A 14,612-nucleotide genomic window follows, 5' to 3' on the forward strand; every position below is an offset into this window, starting at 1 on the left:
CTGCCTATTAATTTCATTTGGTGACCCCTAGTTCTTGTGTTATGAGAAGGAGTAAATAACACTTCCTTATTGACTTTCTCCACAGCAGTCATGATTTTATAGACCTCAATCATACCTCCCGTTAGCCATCTCTTTTCCAAGCTGAACAGTCCCAGTCTCTTTAATCTTCTCCTCAAATAGAAGCCGTTCCACACCCCTAATCATATTTGTTGCCCTTCTCTATGCTTTTTCCAATTCTAATACATCTTTTTGAGATGGGGCAACCACATCTGCACGCAGTATTCAAGATGTGGCCATACCATGGATTTATATAGTAGCAATATGATATTTTCTGTCTTATTATCTATCCCTTTCCTAATGATTCCCAACATTCTGTTGGCTTTTTTGACTGCCGCTGCACATTGAGTGGATGTTTTCAGAGAACTATCCACAATGACTCCAAGATCTCTTTCTTGAGTGGTAACAGCCAATTTAGACCCATCATTTTATATGTATAGTTGGATTACCTTTTCCAATGTGCAATACTTTGCATTTATCAACACTGAATTGCACCTGCCATTTTGTTACCCAGTCACCCAGTTTGGTGAGATCCCTTTGTAACTCTTCGCAGTCTGCTTTGAGTACAACCTTCCTCCATAGGGCTCCATACCCCCATTACGGGGGGCTTGGCTGTGCCCAACTCCCCATGAATCTCCATCCCGCAAGCCCGAACGCAAGCCCCCCACCCCCGATCCATCCCCATCCCCAGGCACCTGGCTATACAGCCCTCCCCCACATATTCCCTTCCATGGTCTGTCATTTCGCTGTGTGCTCTCATTGTCCTAGCAGTGTCCTACCATGGTCTCCCCAGGCCAGTCTGTGCCCTTGTGCCAGGGTGTGTCCCACACAGCACTCCATCACCCTGCTCTGTGGTCTGTGATCAATGGTACCAACGGTGCTGCCTAAGCTATCCCCTTGGGGAGGGACGGCAGCAGAAAGCGGTCCAGGCTCCAAGCCACGTCAAGCACGTTCAGTGCAGGAGAAGGAGGGCAAGCTGAAGGTTCAAGGGGATACCAGAGCCCCCAGATGGGGACGGCAGAGGAAAGGGGCAGAGGGGGAGCCTGCCTGGCTGTGAGGCTGCGCTTCAGAGCTCCAACTCCTCCCCACGGCTTGCTACTGCTTGGCCTCTCACCTCTTCAGAGAGCCGACCGTCTCCTCTGGGCACACCGTGGCCAGGCGCTCCGTGTCGTTCAGGAACTTCAGCCTTAGCACTATGGTGCGGTCCGTGGGGCTGCTGTCTGTGGCCTCGGGGCTGGCACCTGTGTCTCCAGGGGGCTGCAGGGGGCACTGTGGAGATCCAGGGTTGGCCCGGTGCCTCAGCCCTGCGGCAATACCATCAGGCCCATCTGGCACGGCACCTGCTGAAGACTCCGCTTCCTCCTTGGGCTCCCCTGCCGCTGGGGTTTGCATGCTGGGTTCCCTCGGCCCATCCTCCAGCAGGCTCTCTGCCCCAAGCTGCCCAGCTGCCGGAGGGGGCGAGGCAGCAAAGACCTGGTCTCCCCGCTCTGAGGTGTGCGTCGAGACCCATGCCAGCACCAGCACCAGCAGGATGAGCAGCAGGGCAAAGAGGATGGTGACTTCGTCCCCCACGCCCTCAATCAGAGCCATGGCAGCTGGGCAGGGCTGGGGACAGCGGGATTACCAAACTGCAGAGACAAAACAGCACCAGTGAGCCTGGGAGCCAGTATCGGGGGGACACCCCCGCCCAGCCAGTGCTCAGGAGCACAGCAGGCCCTCAGCTTCCCACCCAACAGGGACTCCCGCAAGACCTGCCCGGGCTGGGCCTCGCCCACAGGGCACAACATGAATGCCCCAGGGAGGAAGGTCCTGGAGACACCCCCATGCCCCCTGGGGCACTAAGTGCAGGGTTCGGCCGAGTTAGAGGGATGCTGAGCCCAACGGGCCTAGATCTCTGAGCTCATTTGTTCGCATCATGCCATGGCCTCCCCGTTCGACTCTCTTCCCATTGTCCCCCCTCAGGTAGCGCAGTCTAGCCAAGCCTGCCTAATGCTTCCCACCAGCCGCCCCTTTCCAGTTGCTCCTAACTTTGCAAACTTCAACTGTTTTTATGGGGGGGGGGGGAGACAGGTTGTGTGTGCGAGAGGAGAAGAGACAGACATGTACATGCTAGGAGACAGGGACAGGCAGGGGAACAGGAGCAGAAGGGTCTATAACCACTAGACATGCTCCTCTTCACAGCCCGGAATGGAATTCTGGATTCCTGACCATCGGCATTCCTCTGACGCCAGCCAACAGATGTGCAACCCACTGACAAAGCATGTGTCCCACCCCACCTAGTAGCAGACACACACAGACAGCTCGCCTGAGTGGTAGAGTCAGAGATGTTAAGGCCAAAAGGAAGTAGTATGATCATCTAGTCTGACCTCCACCGGGAGAGGACTGTGCTGGGATCTAAAGGTGTTAGGGGCCAATATGGTTCCACACAATGGAATTTGTTTTTTCACTTTGCTTTTTAAAAAAGCCAGGCGGTTACATTAACAAAAATCTACACTAGAAGAATGCTGAGATTTCAAAGCTGAGCACTCAAAAGATAGGAAATGCCAGAGTTAAGGTTACAAGGGCATCCTTAATTTGACTCCATGTGTATATACTTACAGTACAATCTTTAATTACTTGATCGCATTCTACATTACCCTCAGGACCCCTGCCTCAATCAGTGTACAGGATGGATGGGGCTGTGGGAATGAATCGTGCCTGTGTAGTGAAGGAGGCTGTGTGTAGGGCTCATTTCTTGACGAAGCAGGAAGCATGTATCCATCCCTCATCCCCTTTACGCAATTGTTTGTGAACTCCCTCCAATGATGGGCATGTTCCACCCCACCAGGAAAGTGTGCCGTGAATAAGGCAGGGGACAACAGGAAGAGAAAGAATGTTCTCGTGGCGAAGGCAATTGAATGCTGTCCTGGAAAACTGGAGTCTGTCCCCGCCTCTGCCACACAGTTCCTGGGCGATGCTGGGCAAGTCACTTAAACCAAACTTTTCAGTGTGTTCTCATTTCTGGATGTCTGACTTGAGACCTGGGGTCTGATATGCAGAAGTGCCAAGTGCTCATGATGGCAACTGAAGTCAATCAGGGCTGTGCTTTGAACATCTGAAGTGTTATCAAAATGCTACTAAGCGCCTAAGGCTCCAGGCATCTCAAACTGGGCATCCAAAACTAGGGGAAGCTTTTGACAATTTTTGCCTTAATCTCTCGGGCTCAGATCTTCAAAGGTCTAGGCACCTGTCAAAGACCCAGAGCCTAGTCTATACCCCAGCCTGTAACCAGTCCCCTTAGTGTGCCGGGTCCCAAGGGCCCACAGTTCCACTGGGGCAGGTCTGTAGCCGCCAAGGCTCTGAAATTGGCCCTTCACCCCAGTGATCCCTGTCTCTCTCTGTGAATCCCCAGCCAGATGCCTGCAGAAGGCCATGCTGTGCCCCTTCATGGCATCATGCTCCCTGCAGTCAGTATGTGCACTCACAGCAGGCAGCCCTCCCACACTTTATTGGTCACCTGGCTTCAGATCCCGATGTTAGCAGAGAGGCAAAGGTGAAGGCAGAGTCCAGCCTGGCCAACTCCAAGCCAGGGCTCCCTTGAAACCATCTTGGCTCTCTCCCTTTGTCCTTAGTTCCAGCCAGGTGCCTGTCTCCAAAGGCCAACTTAGCCCACTCACCTGACCCCTCTCCCCTTTGTTCTCCACCTGGGGCCTTTGCTCTGCTTCTAGATGGGGAAAAACCTCCATCCTGGCCATTGGGGATTCCACTGTCTTGTGGATCCTGGGTGGTTTCAGCCAGTCCTTATCAACCCATTCCAGTCCTGTGACACACACCCCTCACCTGCCCTGCTCTGCCCAAAGAGCAGTTTTTTAACCCTTTATGCTCCATGCAAAGCACCGAAGGAAACGGAGAGTCCTATAAATGCCTCAGATTGTGCATCCAAAGCTAGTGGAAGTGTTTAATAATATTTTCCCCATTCTCTCGGGCTCAGCTCCTCACAGGTCTAGGCATCTACACACCCCTTGATTTAACTGAGAGTTAGGTAGCTAAATACCTCTGAGGTTCGGGGCTGTCATTCCCTATCTATAAAATGGGAATACCACAGTCTAATCTCACAGGTGCTTTGTGAAGAGAAATTCATCTTTTCCCAAAAGTGAAACAACATGAAATAAAATGAAAAACCTCAACCAGCAACAGCAGCTCTAGGGCTCCTGTCCGGGCATCGCGACCTGATACACAAGGTCACAGCGCCACACACCCAGGCTTGGCCCAGCCTCCTCCTTTCATGACAAGGGGGCACCCCTAAACGGTCCAACTTGGAGTGACTGGTTGCAACTTGGCTGCTCCTCCATCAAACCTGGGCAGTGCTGCAAGCCTGTGTGCCAGGTCACAACGTCCAGAGCGAGGAGCCAGGCCCAGCCCACAGGACAGGAGCCCCAGAGCTGCTGCTGGCTCTCCAACCCAGCTCCCACCACCTAGGGCAGAACCTGTAACCAACCTCCCTGCCAAATCTGGATAAAATGAAATAACCAGGAATTCCCAAAAACTCAAACAAAAAATGAAAAGACTTCCCCTGGGCTCGCTCCACAAGATTAGCTCTGTAGTCAGGGCTGGGTTTGGATGGTCAGTAAGCAAAGCCTGGGATCACACACCAAATAAGGACAAAGAGCAATATTAAATAGCTACGCACTCAGGAAGCACCTTTCATTCAGAGCACTGAATGAGGCAAGGGAACCTGTGGAAAAAGCAGTAAGTGATCATGTACTTAAAGACTGTATCATAATGTACATGCACAAGGGAGCAAATTAAGGGATTTCCTAACTTTTGAGTGCTTTACTTTATAAGCTTTATTTTAAATGTAGCTTTTCTGTATGTTATTATTGGTACTGATGGCGTATCTAGGGTAGTTGCTCTCAACCAGGGGTACGCAGAGGTCTTCCAGGGGTACATCAACTCATCTACAGATTTGCCTAGCTTTACAACAGGCTACGTAAAAAGCACTAGCGAAGGCAGTGCAAACTAAAATTTCATACAGACAATGACTTGTTTATACTGCTCTGTATACTATACACTGAAATGTATGTACAATATTTATATTCCAATTGATTTATTTTATAATTATATGGTAAAAATCAGAAAGTAAGCTATTTGTCAGCAATAGCATGCAGTGACACCTTTGTATTTCTATGTCTGAGTTTGTAAGTAAGTAGTTTTTAAGTGAGGTGAAACTCGGGGGTACGCCAGGCAAATTAGCCTCCTGCAAGGGGGACAGCAGTCTGGAAAGGCTCAGAGCCCTGCTCTAAAGTATTGACACGTGGAACTAAAGATAAGTTCTAGTGCAGGGGTCAGCAACCTTTCAGAAGTGGTGTGCCGAGTCTTCATTTATTCACTCTAATTTAAGGTTTCGCGGGCCAGTAATACAATTTAACGTTTTTAGAAGGTCTCTTTCTATAAGTCTATAATACATAACTAAACTATTGTTGTATGTAAAGTAAATAAGGTTTTTAAAATGTTTAAGCAGCTTCATTTAAATTCAATTAAAATGCAGAGCCCCCTGGACGGGTGGCTAGGACCCAGGCAGTGTGAGTGCCACTGAAAATCAGCTCGCGTGCCGCCTTCGGCACACGTGCCATAGGTTGCCTACCCCTGCGCTAGAGCCAAAGGAATGATTTTTGGGGCAGGTCTCTGGCCTGTGTGATGCAGGAGGCCAGACTATCTGATCACAATCGTCCCGGATGGCCTTGGACTCTGTGAACAACAAAAGGCTGAGCCCTGCCCCAAGCAGCTCACAATCTACATACACGAGGGACAGAGACACAATTATTAACATCTTTCTTGAGAAGTGACCACCGCAAGCCAGCCGCCCAGCCTCTCTGCAGTCAAACCCCTCCCTGCAGGGCCTGCCACTCGGGCACTCTGGGCGTGGGTGGCTGAGGGAGTCTTTGGGGCGCAGCCCATCTGCATCGCTGGGGAGCACACCACCGTGGGAAGCAAGTGACAGAGGAAGGTGTGTGAGCGGCCTGCCAGGGAGTGCGGGCAGCATTCCCACAAGGGCTGCTGCCTTGTTCCCTAGGTGCTGGCACAGGGGGCTGCTGCGCCGGGCCCCGGCTTGAAGTGGTTTCCATGATATCCAGGGTGACAGTTCGGTTCAGTGGCTCTTGGCACCCCCGCTACACAGACTGTCCCAGCAGCCCTAGTCTAGTCCCAGCTCTTCCACTGTCTGGGACCCGGCCCCTCCGTGCGCCTTGGGGACGGGGCAGTCGGGGCCACCAGAGCCCGTGGGGTGCTCATGGGGCAGCGCTAGTTGAGAGGATGGACACGGAGCAGGTTAGTGCTGAGCTCGGGGGGCAGAGGGGGAGCCCCCAGCCAGCGCAGAGCAGCGAGCATATGGGGGGCAGGCAGCCCCCCCCAGCGAGAGCAGGGCAGGAAAGGCAGTGGGGCAGGGGCTAGGCGGGGTCAGCGTTAGATGGGGCGGGGGAAGGGGGGAGGAAGCAGGTGGGGCAGGCACCAGGGAGAGCAGGTTAGCGGGGGGGAGGGGGCACCAGCACGGGGGGGTCAGGGATAGACGAGGGGGGCAGGTGGGGCGGGCAGCAGGGAGAGGAGGTTAGCGCAAGGGCAGGTTGGACAGGGGGTGCAGCAGCGGGGGGGGTCAGGGATAGATGGGGGGCAGGTGGGGCGGGCACCAGGGAGAGGAGGATAGCGGGGGGGCAGGTTGGACAGGGGGTGCAGCAGCGGGGGGGGTCAGGGATAGACGGGGGGGCAGGTGGGGCGGGCAGCAGGGAGAGGAGGTTAGTGGGGGGGCAGGTTGGACAGGGGGTGCAGCAGCGGGGGGGGTCAGGGATAGACGGGGGGCAGGTGCGGCGGGCAGCAGGGAGAGGAGGTTAGTGGGGGGAGCAGGTTGGACAGGGGGTGCAGCAGCGGGGGGGGGGCTCAGGAATAGACGGGGGGCAGGTGCGGCGGGCAGCAGGGAGGCAGGTTGGACCAGGGGTGCAGCAGCGGGGGGGGTCAGGGATAAACGGGGGGGCAGGTGCGGCGGGCAGCAGGGAGAGGAGGTTAGTGGGGGGGGCAGGTTGGACAGGGGGTGCAGCAGCGGGGGGGGCTCAGGGATAGACGGGGGGCAGGTGGGGCGGGCACCAGGGAGAGGAGGTTAGTGGGGGGGCAGGTTGGACAGGGGGTGCAGCAGCGGGGGGGGTCAGGGATAGACGGGGGGCAGGTGCGGCGGGCAGCAGGGAGAGGAGGTTAGTGGGGGGAGCAGGTTGGACAGGGGGTGCAGCAGCGGGGGGGGGGCTCAGGAATAGACGGGGGGCAGGTGCGGCGGGCAGCAGGGAGGCAGGTTGGACCGGGGGTGCAGCAGCGGGGGGGGGTCAGGGATAAACGGGGGGGCAGGTGCGGCGGGCAGCAGGGAGAGGAGGTTAGTGGGGGGGGCAGGTTGGACAGGGGGTGCAGCAGCGGGGGGGGGCTCAGGGATAGACGGGGGGCAGGTGGGGCGGGCACCAGGGAGAGGAGGTTAGTGGGGGGGGCAGGTTGGAAATGGGGTGCAGCAGTGGGGGGGGTCAGGAATAGACGGGGGCAGGTGCGGCGGGCAGCAGGGAGAGGAGGTTAGCGGGGGGGCAGGTTGGACCGGGGGTGCAGCAGCGGGGGGAGACTCAGGGATAGACGGGGGGCAGGTGCGGCGGGCAGCAGGGAGAGGAGGTTAGTGGGGGGGCAGGTTGGACAAGGGGTGCAGCAGCGGGGGGGTCAGGAATAGACGGGGGCAGGTGCGGCGGGCAGCAGGGAGAGGAGGTAAGTGGGGGGGGCAGGTTGGACAGGGGGTGCAGCAGCGGGGGGGGCTCAGGGATAGACGGGGGCAGGTGCGGCGGGCAGCAGGGAGAGGAGGTTAGTGGGGGGGGCAGGTTGGACAGGGGGTGCAGCAGCGGGGGGGGTCAGGGATAGACGGGGGGCAGGTGGGGCAGGCAGCAGGGAGAGGAGGTTAGCGGGGGGCAGGTTGAACCGGGGGTGCAGCAGCGGGGGGGGGGTCAGGGATAGACGGGGGGCAGGTGGGGCAGGCAGCAGGGAGAGGAGGTTAGTGGGGGGGCAGGTTGGACAGGGGGTGCAGCAGCGGGGGGGGTCAGGGATAGACGGGGGGCAGGTGGGGCAGGCACCAGGGAGAGGAGGTTAGCGGGGGGGCAGGTTGGACCGGGGGTGCAGCAGCGGGGGGGGCGCTCAGGGATAGACGGGGGGCAGGTGGGGCAGGCAGCAGGGAGAGGAGGTTAGCGGGGGGGCAGGTTGGACCGGGGGTGCAGCAGCGGGGGGGGTCAGGGATAAACGGGGGGGCAGGTGCGGCGGGCAGCAGGGAGAGGAGGTTAGTGGGGGGCAGGTTGGACAGTGGGGTGCAGCAGCGGGGGGGGCTCAGGGATAGACGGGGGGCAGGTGCGGCGGGCAGCAGGGAGAGGAGGTTAGCGGGGGGGCAGGTTGGACCGGGGGTGCAGCAGCGGGGGGGGGCTCAGGGATAGACGGGGGGCAGGTGGGGCAGGTAGCAGGGAGAGGAGGTTAGTGGGGGGGGCAGGTTGGACAGGGGGTGCAGCAGTGGGGGGGGTCAGGGATAGACGGGGGGCAGGTGGGGCGGGCAGCAGGGAGAGGAGGTTAGTGGGGGGGGCAGGTTGGACGGGGGTGCAGCAGCGGGGGGGGTCAGGGATAGACGGGGGGCAGGTGAGGCGGGCAGCAGGGAGAGGAGGTTAGTGGGGGGGGCAGGTTGGACGGGGGTGCAGCAGCGGGGGGGCTCAGGGATAGACGGGGGGCAGGTGCGGCGGGCAGCAGGGAGAGGAGGTTAGTGGGGGGGGCAGGTTGGACAGGGGGTGCAGCAGCGGGGGGGGTCAGGGATAGACGGGGGCAGGTGAGGCGGGCAGCAGGGAGAGGAGGTTAGTGGGGGGGGCAGGTTGGACAGGGGGTGCAGCAGCGGGGGGGGCTCAGGGATAGACGGGGGCAGGTGCGGCGGGCAGCAGGGAGAGGAGGTTAGTGGGGGGGGGCAGGTTGGACAGGGGGTGCAGCAGCGGGGGGGGTCAGGGATAGACGGGGGGCAGGTGCGGCGGGCAGCAGGGAGAGGAGGTTAGTGGGGGGGGCAGGTTGGACAGGGGGTGCAGCAGCGGGGGGGTCAGGGATAGACGGGGGGCAGGTGCGGCAGGCAGCAGGGAGAGGAGGTTAGCGGGGGGGCAGGTTGGACCGGGGGTGCAGCAGCGGGGGGGGGTCAGGGATAGACGGGGGGGCAGGTGGGGCGGGCAGCAGGGAGAGGAGGTTGGTGGGCGGGTCAGGTTGGACCGGGGGTGCAGCAGCGGGGGGGGTCAGGTGGGGCGGGCAGCAGGGAGAGGTTAGTGGGGGGGCAGGTTGGACAGGGGGTGCAGCAGCGGGGGGGGTCAGGGATAGACGAGGGGGGCAGGTGGGGCGGGCAGCAGGGAGAGGAGGTTAGTGGGGGGGCAGGTTGGACAGGGGGTGCAGCAGCGGGGGGGGTCAGGGATAGACGGGGGGGCAGGTGCGGCGGGCAGCAGGGAGAGGAGGTTAGTGGGGGGGGCAGGTTGGACGGGGGTGCAGCAGCGGGGGGGGGTCAGGGATAGACGGGGGGCAGGTGGGTCGGGCACCAGGGAGAGGAGGTTAGTGGGGGGGGGCAGGTTGGACAGGGGGTGCAGCAGCGGGGGGGGTCAGGGATAGACGGGGGGGCAGGTGCGGCGGGCAGCAGGGAGAGGAGGTTAGTGGGGGGGCAGGTTGGACAGGGGGTGCAGCAGCGGGGGGGGCTCAGGGATAGACGGGGGGCAGGTGCGGCGGGCAGCAGGGAGAGGAGGTTAGCGGGGGGGCAGGTTGGACAGGGGGTGCAGCAGCGGGGGGGGGCTCAGGGATAGACGGGGGGCAGGTGCGGCGGGCAGCAGGGAGAGGAGGTTAGCGGGGGGGGCAGGTTGGACCGGGGGTGCAGCAGCGGGGGGGGGGCCTCAGGGATAGACGGGGGGCAGGTGGGGCGGGCAGCAGGGAGAGGAGGTTAGCGGGGGGGCAGGTTGGACCGGGGGTGCAGCAGCGGGGGGGGTCAGGGATAGACGAGGGGGGCAGGTGCGGCGGGCACCAGGGAGAGGAGGTTAGTGGGGGGGCAGGTTGGACAGGGGGTGCAGCAGCGGGGGGGTCAGGGATAGACGAGGGGGGCAGGTGCGGCGGGCACCAGGGAGAGGAGGTTAGCGGGGGGGCAGGTTGGACCGGGGGTGCAGCAGCGGGGGGGGTCAGGGATAGACGAGGGGGGCAGGTGCGGCGGGCAGCAGGGAGAGGAGGTTAGTGGGGGGGCAGGTTGGACCGGGGGTGCAGCAGCGGGGGGGGGTCAGGGATAGACGAGGGGGGCAGGTGCGGCGGGCAGCAGGGAGAGGAGGTTAGTGGGGGGGCAGGTTGGACCGGGGGTGCAGCAGCGGGGGGGGTCAGGGATAGACGAGGGGGGCAGGTGCGGCGGGCAGCAGGGAGAGGAGGTTAGCGGGGGGGCAGGTTGGACAGGGGGTGCAGCAGCGGGGGGGGTCAGGGATAGACGAGGGGGGCAGGTGGGGCGGGCAGCAGGGAGAGGAGGTTAGCGGGGGGGCAGGTTGGACCGGGGGTGCAGCAGCGGGGGGGGTCAGGGATAGACGGGGGGGCAGGTGCGGCGGGCACCAGGGAGAGGAGGTTAGCGGGGGGGCAGGTTGGACCGGGGGTGCAGCAGCGGGGGGGGTCAGGGATAGACGGGGGGGCAGGTGCGGCGGGCACCAGGGAGAGGAGGTTAGCGGGGGGGCAGGTTGGACCGGGGGTGCAGCAGCGGGGGGGGTCAGGGATAGACGGGGGGGCAGGTGCGGCGGGCACCAGGGAGAGGAGGTTAGCGGGGGGGCAGGTTGGACCGGGGGTGCAGCAGCGGGGGGGGTCAGGGATAGACGGGGGGGCAGGTGCGGCGGGCACCAGGGAGAGGAGGTTAGTGGGGGGGGCAGGTTGGACAGGGGGTGCAGCAGCGGGGGGGGTCAGGGATAGACGGGGGGCAGGTGGGGCGGGCAGCAGGGAGAGGAGGTTAGTGGGGGGGCAGGTTGGACAGGGGGTGCAGCAGCCGGGGGGGTCAGGGATAGACGGGGGGGCAGGTGGGGCGGGCAGCAGGGAGAGGAGGTTAGTGGGGGGGGCAGGTTGGACAGGGGGTGCAGCAGCCGGGGGGGTCAGGGATAGACGGGGGGGCAGGTGCGGCGGGCACCAGGGAGAGGAGGTTAGCGGGGGGGCAGGTTGGACGGGGGTGCAGCAGCGGGGGGGGGTCAGGGATAGACGGGGGGGCAGGTGCGGCGGGCAGCAGGGAGAGGTTAGTGGGGGGGCAGGTTGGACAGGGGGTGCAGCAGCGGGGGGGGTCAGGGATAGACGAGGGGGGCAGGTGGGGCGGGCAGCAGGGAGAGGAGGTTAGCGGGGGGGCAGGTTGGACAGGGGGTGCAGCAGCGGGGGGGGTCAGGGATAGACGAGGGGGGCAGGTGGGGCGGGCAGCAGGGAGAGGAGGTTAGCGGGGGGGCAGGTTGGACAGGGGGTGCAGCAGCGGGGGGGTCAGGGATAGACGGGGGGGCAGCAGCGGGGGGGGGGCGGGCAGCAGGGAGAGGAGGTTAGCGGGGGGGCAGGTTGGACAGGGGGTGCAGCAGCGGGGGGGTCAGGGATAGACGGGGGGGCAGCAGCGGGGGGGGGGGCGGGCAGCAGGGAGAGGAGGTTAGCGGGGGGGCAGGTTGGACAGGGGGTGCAGCAGCGGGGGGGTCAGGGATAGACGGGGGGGCAGCAGCGGGGGGGGGGCGGGCAGCAGGGAGAGGAGGTTAGCGGGGGGGCAGGTTGGACAGGGGGTGCAGCAGCGGGGGGGTCAGGGATAGACGGGGGGGCAGCAGCGGGGGGGGGGGCGGGCAGCAGGGAGAGGAGGTTAGCGGGGGGCAGGTTGGACCGGGGGTGCAGCAGCGGGGGGGGGGGCAGGGATAGACGGGGGGCAGGTGGGGCGGGCAGCAGGGAGAGCAGGTTAGCGGGGGGGGCAGGTGAGACGGGGGGGGGGGATGTCGGTGCCCGGTGGACCCTGGCCCCGGCGCCGGCCTGACCGGAGGGACCCTGTGAGCCCCGAGCAGATACTCACCCGCCTCCTCCATCCCGGACCACTCGCTTCCGGCGCCAGCGCAAGGCATTCTGGGACCTGTAGTCCCCGCCCCCAAGCGTAGAGCATTGTGGGGCCTGTAGTTCACCCAGCGCAGGGCGTTGTAGGGCCTGTAGTCCCCCTCCGAGCGCAGGGCATTGTGGGTCTTGTAGTTCCCCCCCTCCGAGCGCAGGGCATTGTGGGGCAGGGCATTGTGGGGCCTGTAGTTCTCCCAGCGCAGGGCGTTGTGGGGCCTGTAGTCCCCCTCCGAGCGCAGGGCATTGTGGGTCTTGTAGTTCCCCCCCTCCGAGTGCAGGGCATTGTGGGGCCTGTAGTTCTCCCAGCGCAGGGCGTTGTGGGGCCTGTAGTCCCCCTCCGAGCGCAGGGCATTGTGGGGCCTGTAGTTCCCCCCCTCCGAGTGCAGGGCCTTGTGGGGCCTGTAGTTCCTCCCTTCAAGCACAGGGCATTGTGGGGCCTGTAGTTCCCCCCCCCCCAGCGCAGGGCATTGTGGGGCCCGTAATCACATCTCACACACACACACACTCTCTGTGGGGCCTGTAGTAGGGTTACCATACGTTCAGTTTTTCCCGGACACGTCCGGCTTTTTGGTAATCAAACCCCCGTCCGGGGGGAATTGCCAAAAAGCTGAACATGTCCAGGAAAAATACCGCCGGCCGGGCACTTCCCCTCCCGCGGCTGCTGTGCTCCTCCCCTGACTCTTCGGCTCTGTGTAAAGCCGAGCTGCCCGAGCGCTACCGGCTTCGGGCAGCCCCCATGCCTCCAGACCCCGAGCCGCCGGCCGGGCACTTCCCCTCCCGGGCTCCAGGGGCGCAGGGTCCGGAGGCAAGGGGTCTGCCTGAAGCCCGAGCACTACCGGCTTCACGGTTTGCCGGGCAGCCTCCAGACCCTGCGCCCCCGGCTGGGCGCTTCCCCTCCCGGGCTCCAGCTGCGCTGGGGAAGCGCCGGCCGGGGGCGCAGGGTCTGAGGGCTGCCCAGCAAACCGTGAAGTCGGTAGCACTTGGGCAGCCCTTTTCGCGTGGCTGGGAGGGAGGAGGGGGAATGCGGGGCGCTCAGGGGAGGGGGCGGAGTTGGGGCGGGGAAGGGGCGGAGTTGGGGCGGGCCAGGGGTGGGAAAGGGGCGGGGCCAGGGCCCCATGGAGTGTCCTCTTTTTTTATTTTTTAAATATGGTAACCCTAGCCTGTAGTCCCAGCCCTCCCCTCCCCATACACAGGCAGCGCAGGGCATTGTGGGGCCCCTAGTCAATTCACTTCTGTTCCATTCACCACATTGTTGCCACATTGGGTTCAGAGATCCCAACCCTTGGTCAATTGTTCCCATGGATAATTACCCGCACTGTCAAAAATGTGCACCGTATTTCCAGTCTGAGTTTGTCTCGCTTCGGCTTCCGCCATTGGATGGTGTCAGACCTCCCTCTGCCACAGCGAAAAACCCGTTACTAAATATTTGTTCCCCATGAAGGTACTTAGAGACTGTAATCAAGTCACCCCTGAACCTTCTCTTTGTTAAGCTAAATAGACTGAGCTCCTTGATCTATCACTGCAGGTTTTCCTAATCCTTTAATCATTCTCCTGGCTCTTCTCTGAACCCTCTCCAGTTTATCAACCTCCTCCTTGAATTGAGGGCACCAGAGCTGGCCACAGGATTCCCGCAGCAGTCGTGCTGGACGCATCCCCCACAGCTCTCTGTGCAGCTCCAGCCTGGGCATATTGGAATAAAAACCTGCCTCCATGACACCCTGTGCAGGGGCTCAGTACACTGGGATCAAATCAGGGGCAGGAGTAAGGGGCTTCTCTGTTTCCCCTCCTGTGCCGAAAGAAATTGGAGCAGCTGATACGGGACTCAATTAATAAAGAATTAAAGAAGGGTGATATAATTAATGCCAATCAACATTGGTTTGTGGAAAACAGACCCTGTCAAACTAACTTGATAACTGTTTTTGGATGAGATTACAAATTTGGATGATAAAGGCAACAGTGTTGACATAATGTACCTAGATTTCTGTGAGGCATTTGACTTGGTGCCATATGACATTTTGATGAAAAAACCAGAACAATATAAAATTAACATGGCAGACATTAAATGGATTAAAAACTGTCTAACTGATAGGTCTCACAATGTAATTGTAAATGGGCAGGTGTGTTTCCAGTGGGATCAGTTCTTGGCCCTGTGCTAGTGAACATTTTATTAATGACCTGGAAGAAAATATAAATAAAGTTTGCAGATGACACAAAAATTGGGTAGTGGTAAATAATGTCGAGGGCAGGTCACTGATTCAGAGCGATCTGGATCACTTCGTACACTGGGTGCAAGCAAGCAATATGTTTTTTAATATAGCTAAATGTAAATGTATTAATCCAGGAACAAAGATTGTAGGCCATACTTAAGTGATGGGAGAATCTATCCTGGGGTGTAGTGGTTCTGAAAAAGATTTTGGGGGTTTGGTGGATAATCAGCC

At 60.9% G+C, this 14,612-nt stretch overlaps 1 protein-coding gene across 1 annotated transcript; it reads right to left on the reverse strand.

Annotated features, from left to right (window-relative positions):
• Positions 1–1,167: 1,167 nt before the first annotated feature.
• Positions 1,168–12,173, reverse strand: TMUB1 (transmembrane and ubiquitin like domain containing 1). The gene is made up of 2 exons (XM_065399989.1): positions 12,140–12,173; positions 1,168–1,685 (listed from the first exon to the last, which is right to left on the reverse strand). The coding sequence occupies exon 2, from the start codon at positions 1,645–1,647 to the stop codon at positions 1,168–1,170; it is 480 nt and encodes a 159-aa protein (XP_065256061.1). The 5' UTR covers positions 1,648–1,685; positions 12,140–12,173.
• Between the last annotated feature and the right edge of the window lie 2,439 nt (positions 12,174–14,612).

The sequence above is a fragment of the Emys orbicularis genome, chromosome 2 (genome assembly GCF_028017835.1).
Source record: "Emys orbicularis isolate rEmyOrb1 chromosome 2, rEmyOrb1.hap1, whole genome shotgun sequence".
Taxonomy (NCBI): Eukaryota; Metazoa; Chordata; order Testudines; family Emydidae; genus Emys; species Emys orbicularis.

Excerpts from the sequence above, each read along its gene's own strand:
- TMUB1 (XM_065399989.1), bottom strand. The coding sequence starts at position 1,647 with ATGGCTCTGATTGAGGGCGTGGGGGACGAAGTCACCATCCTCTTTGCC.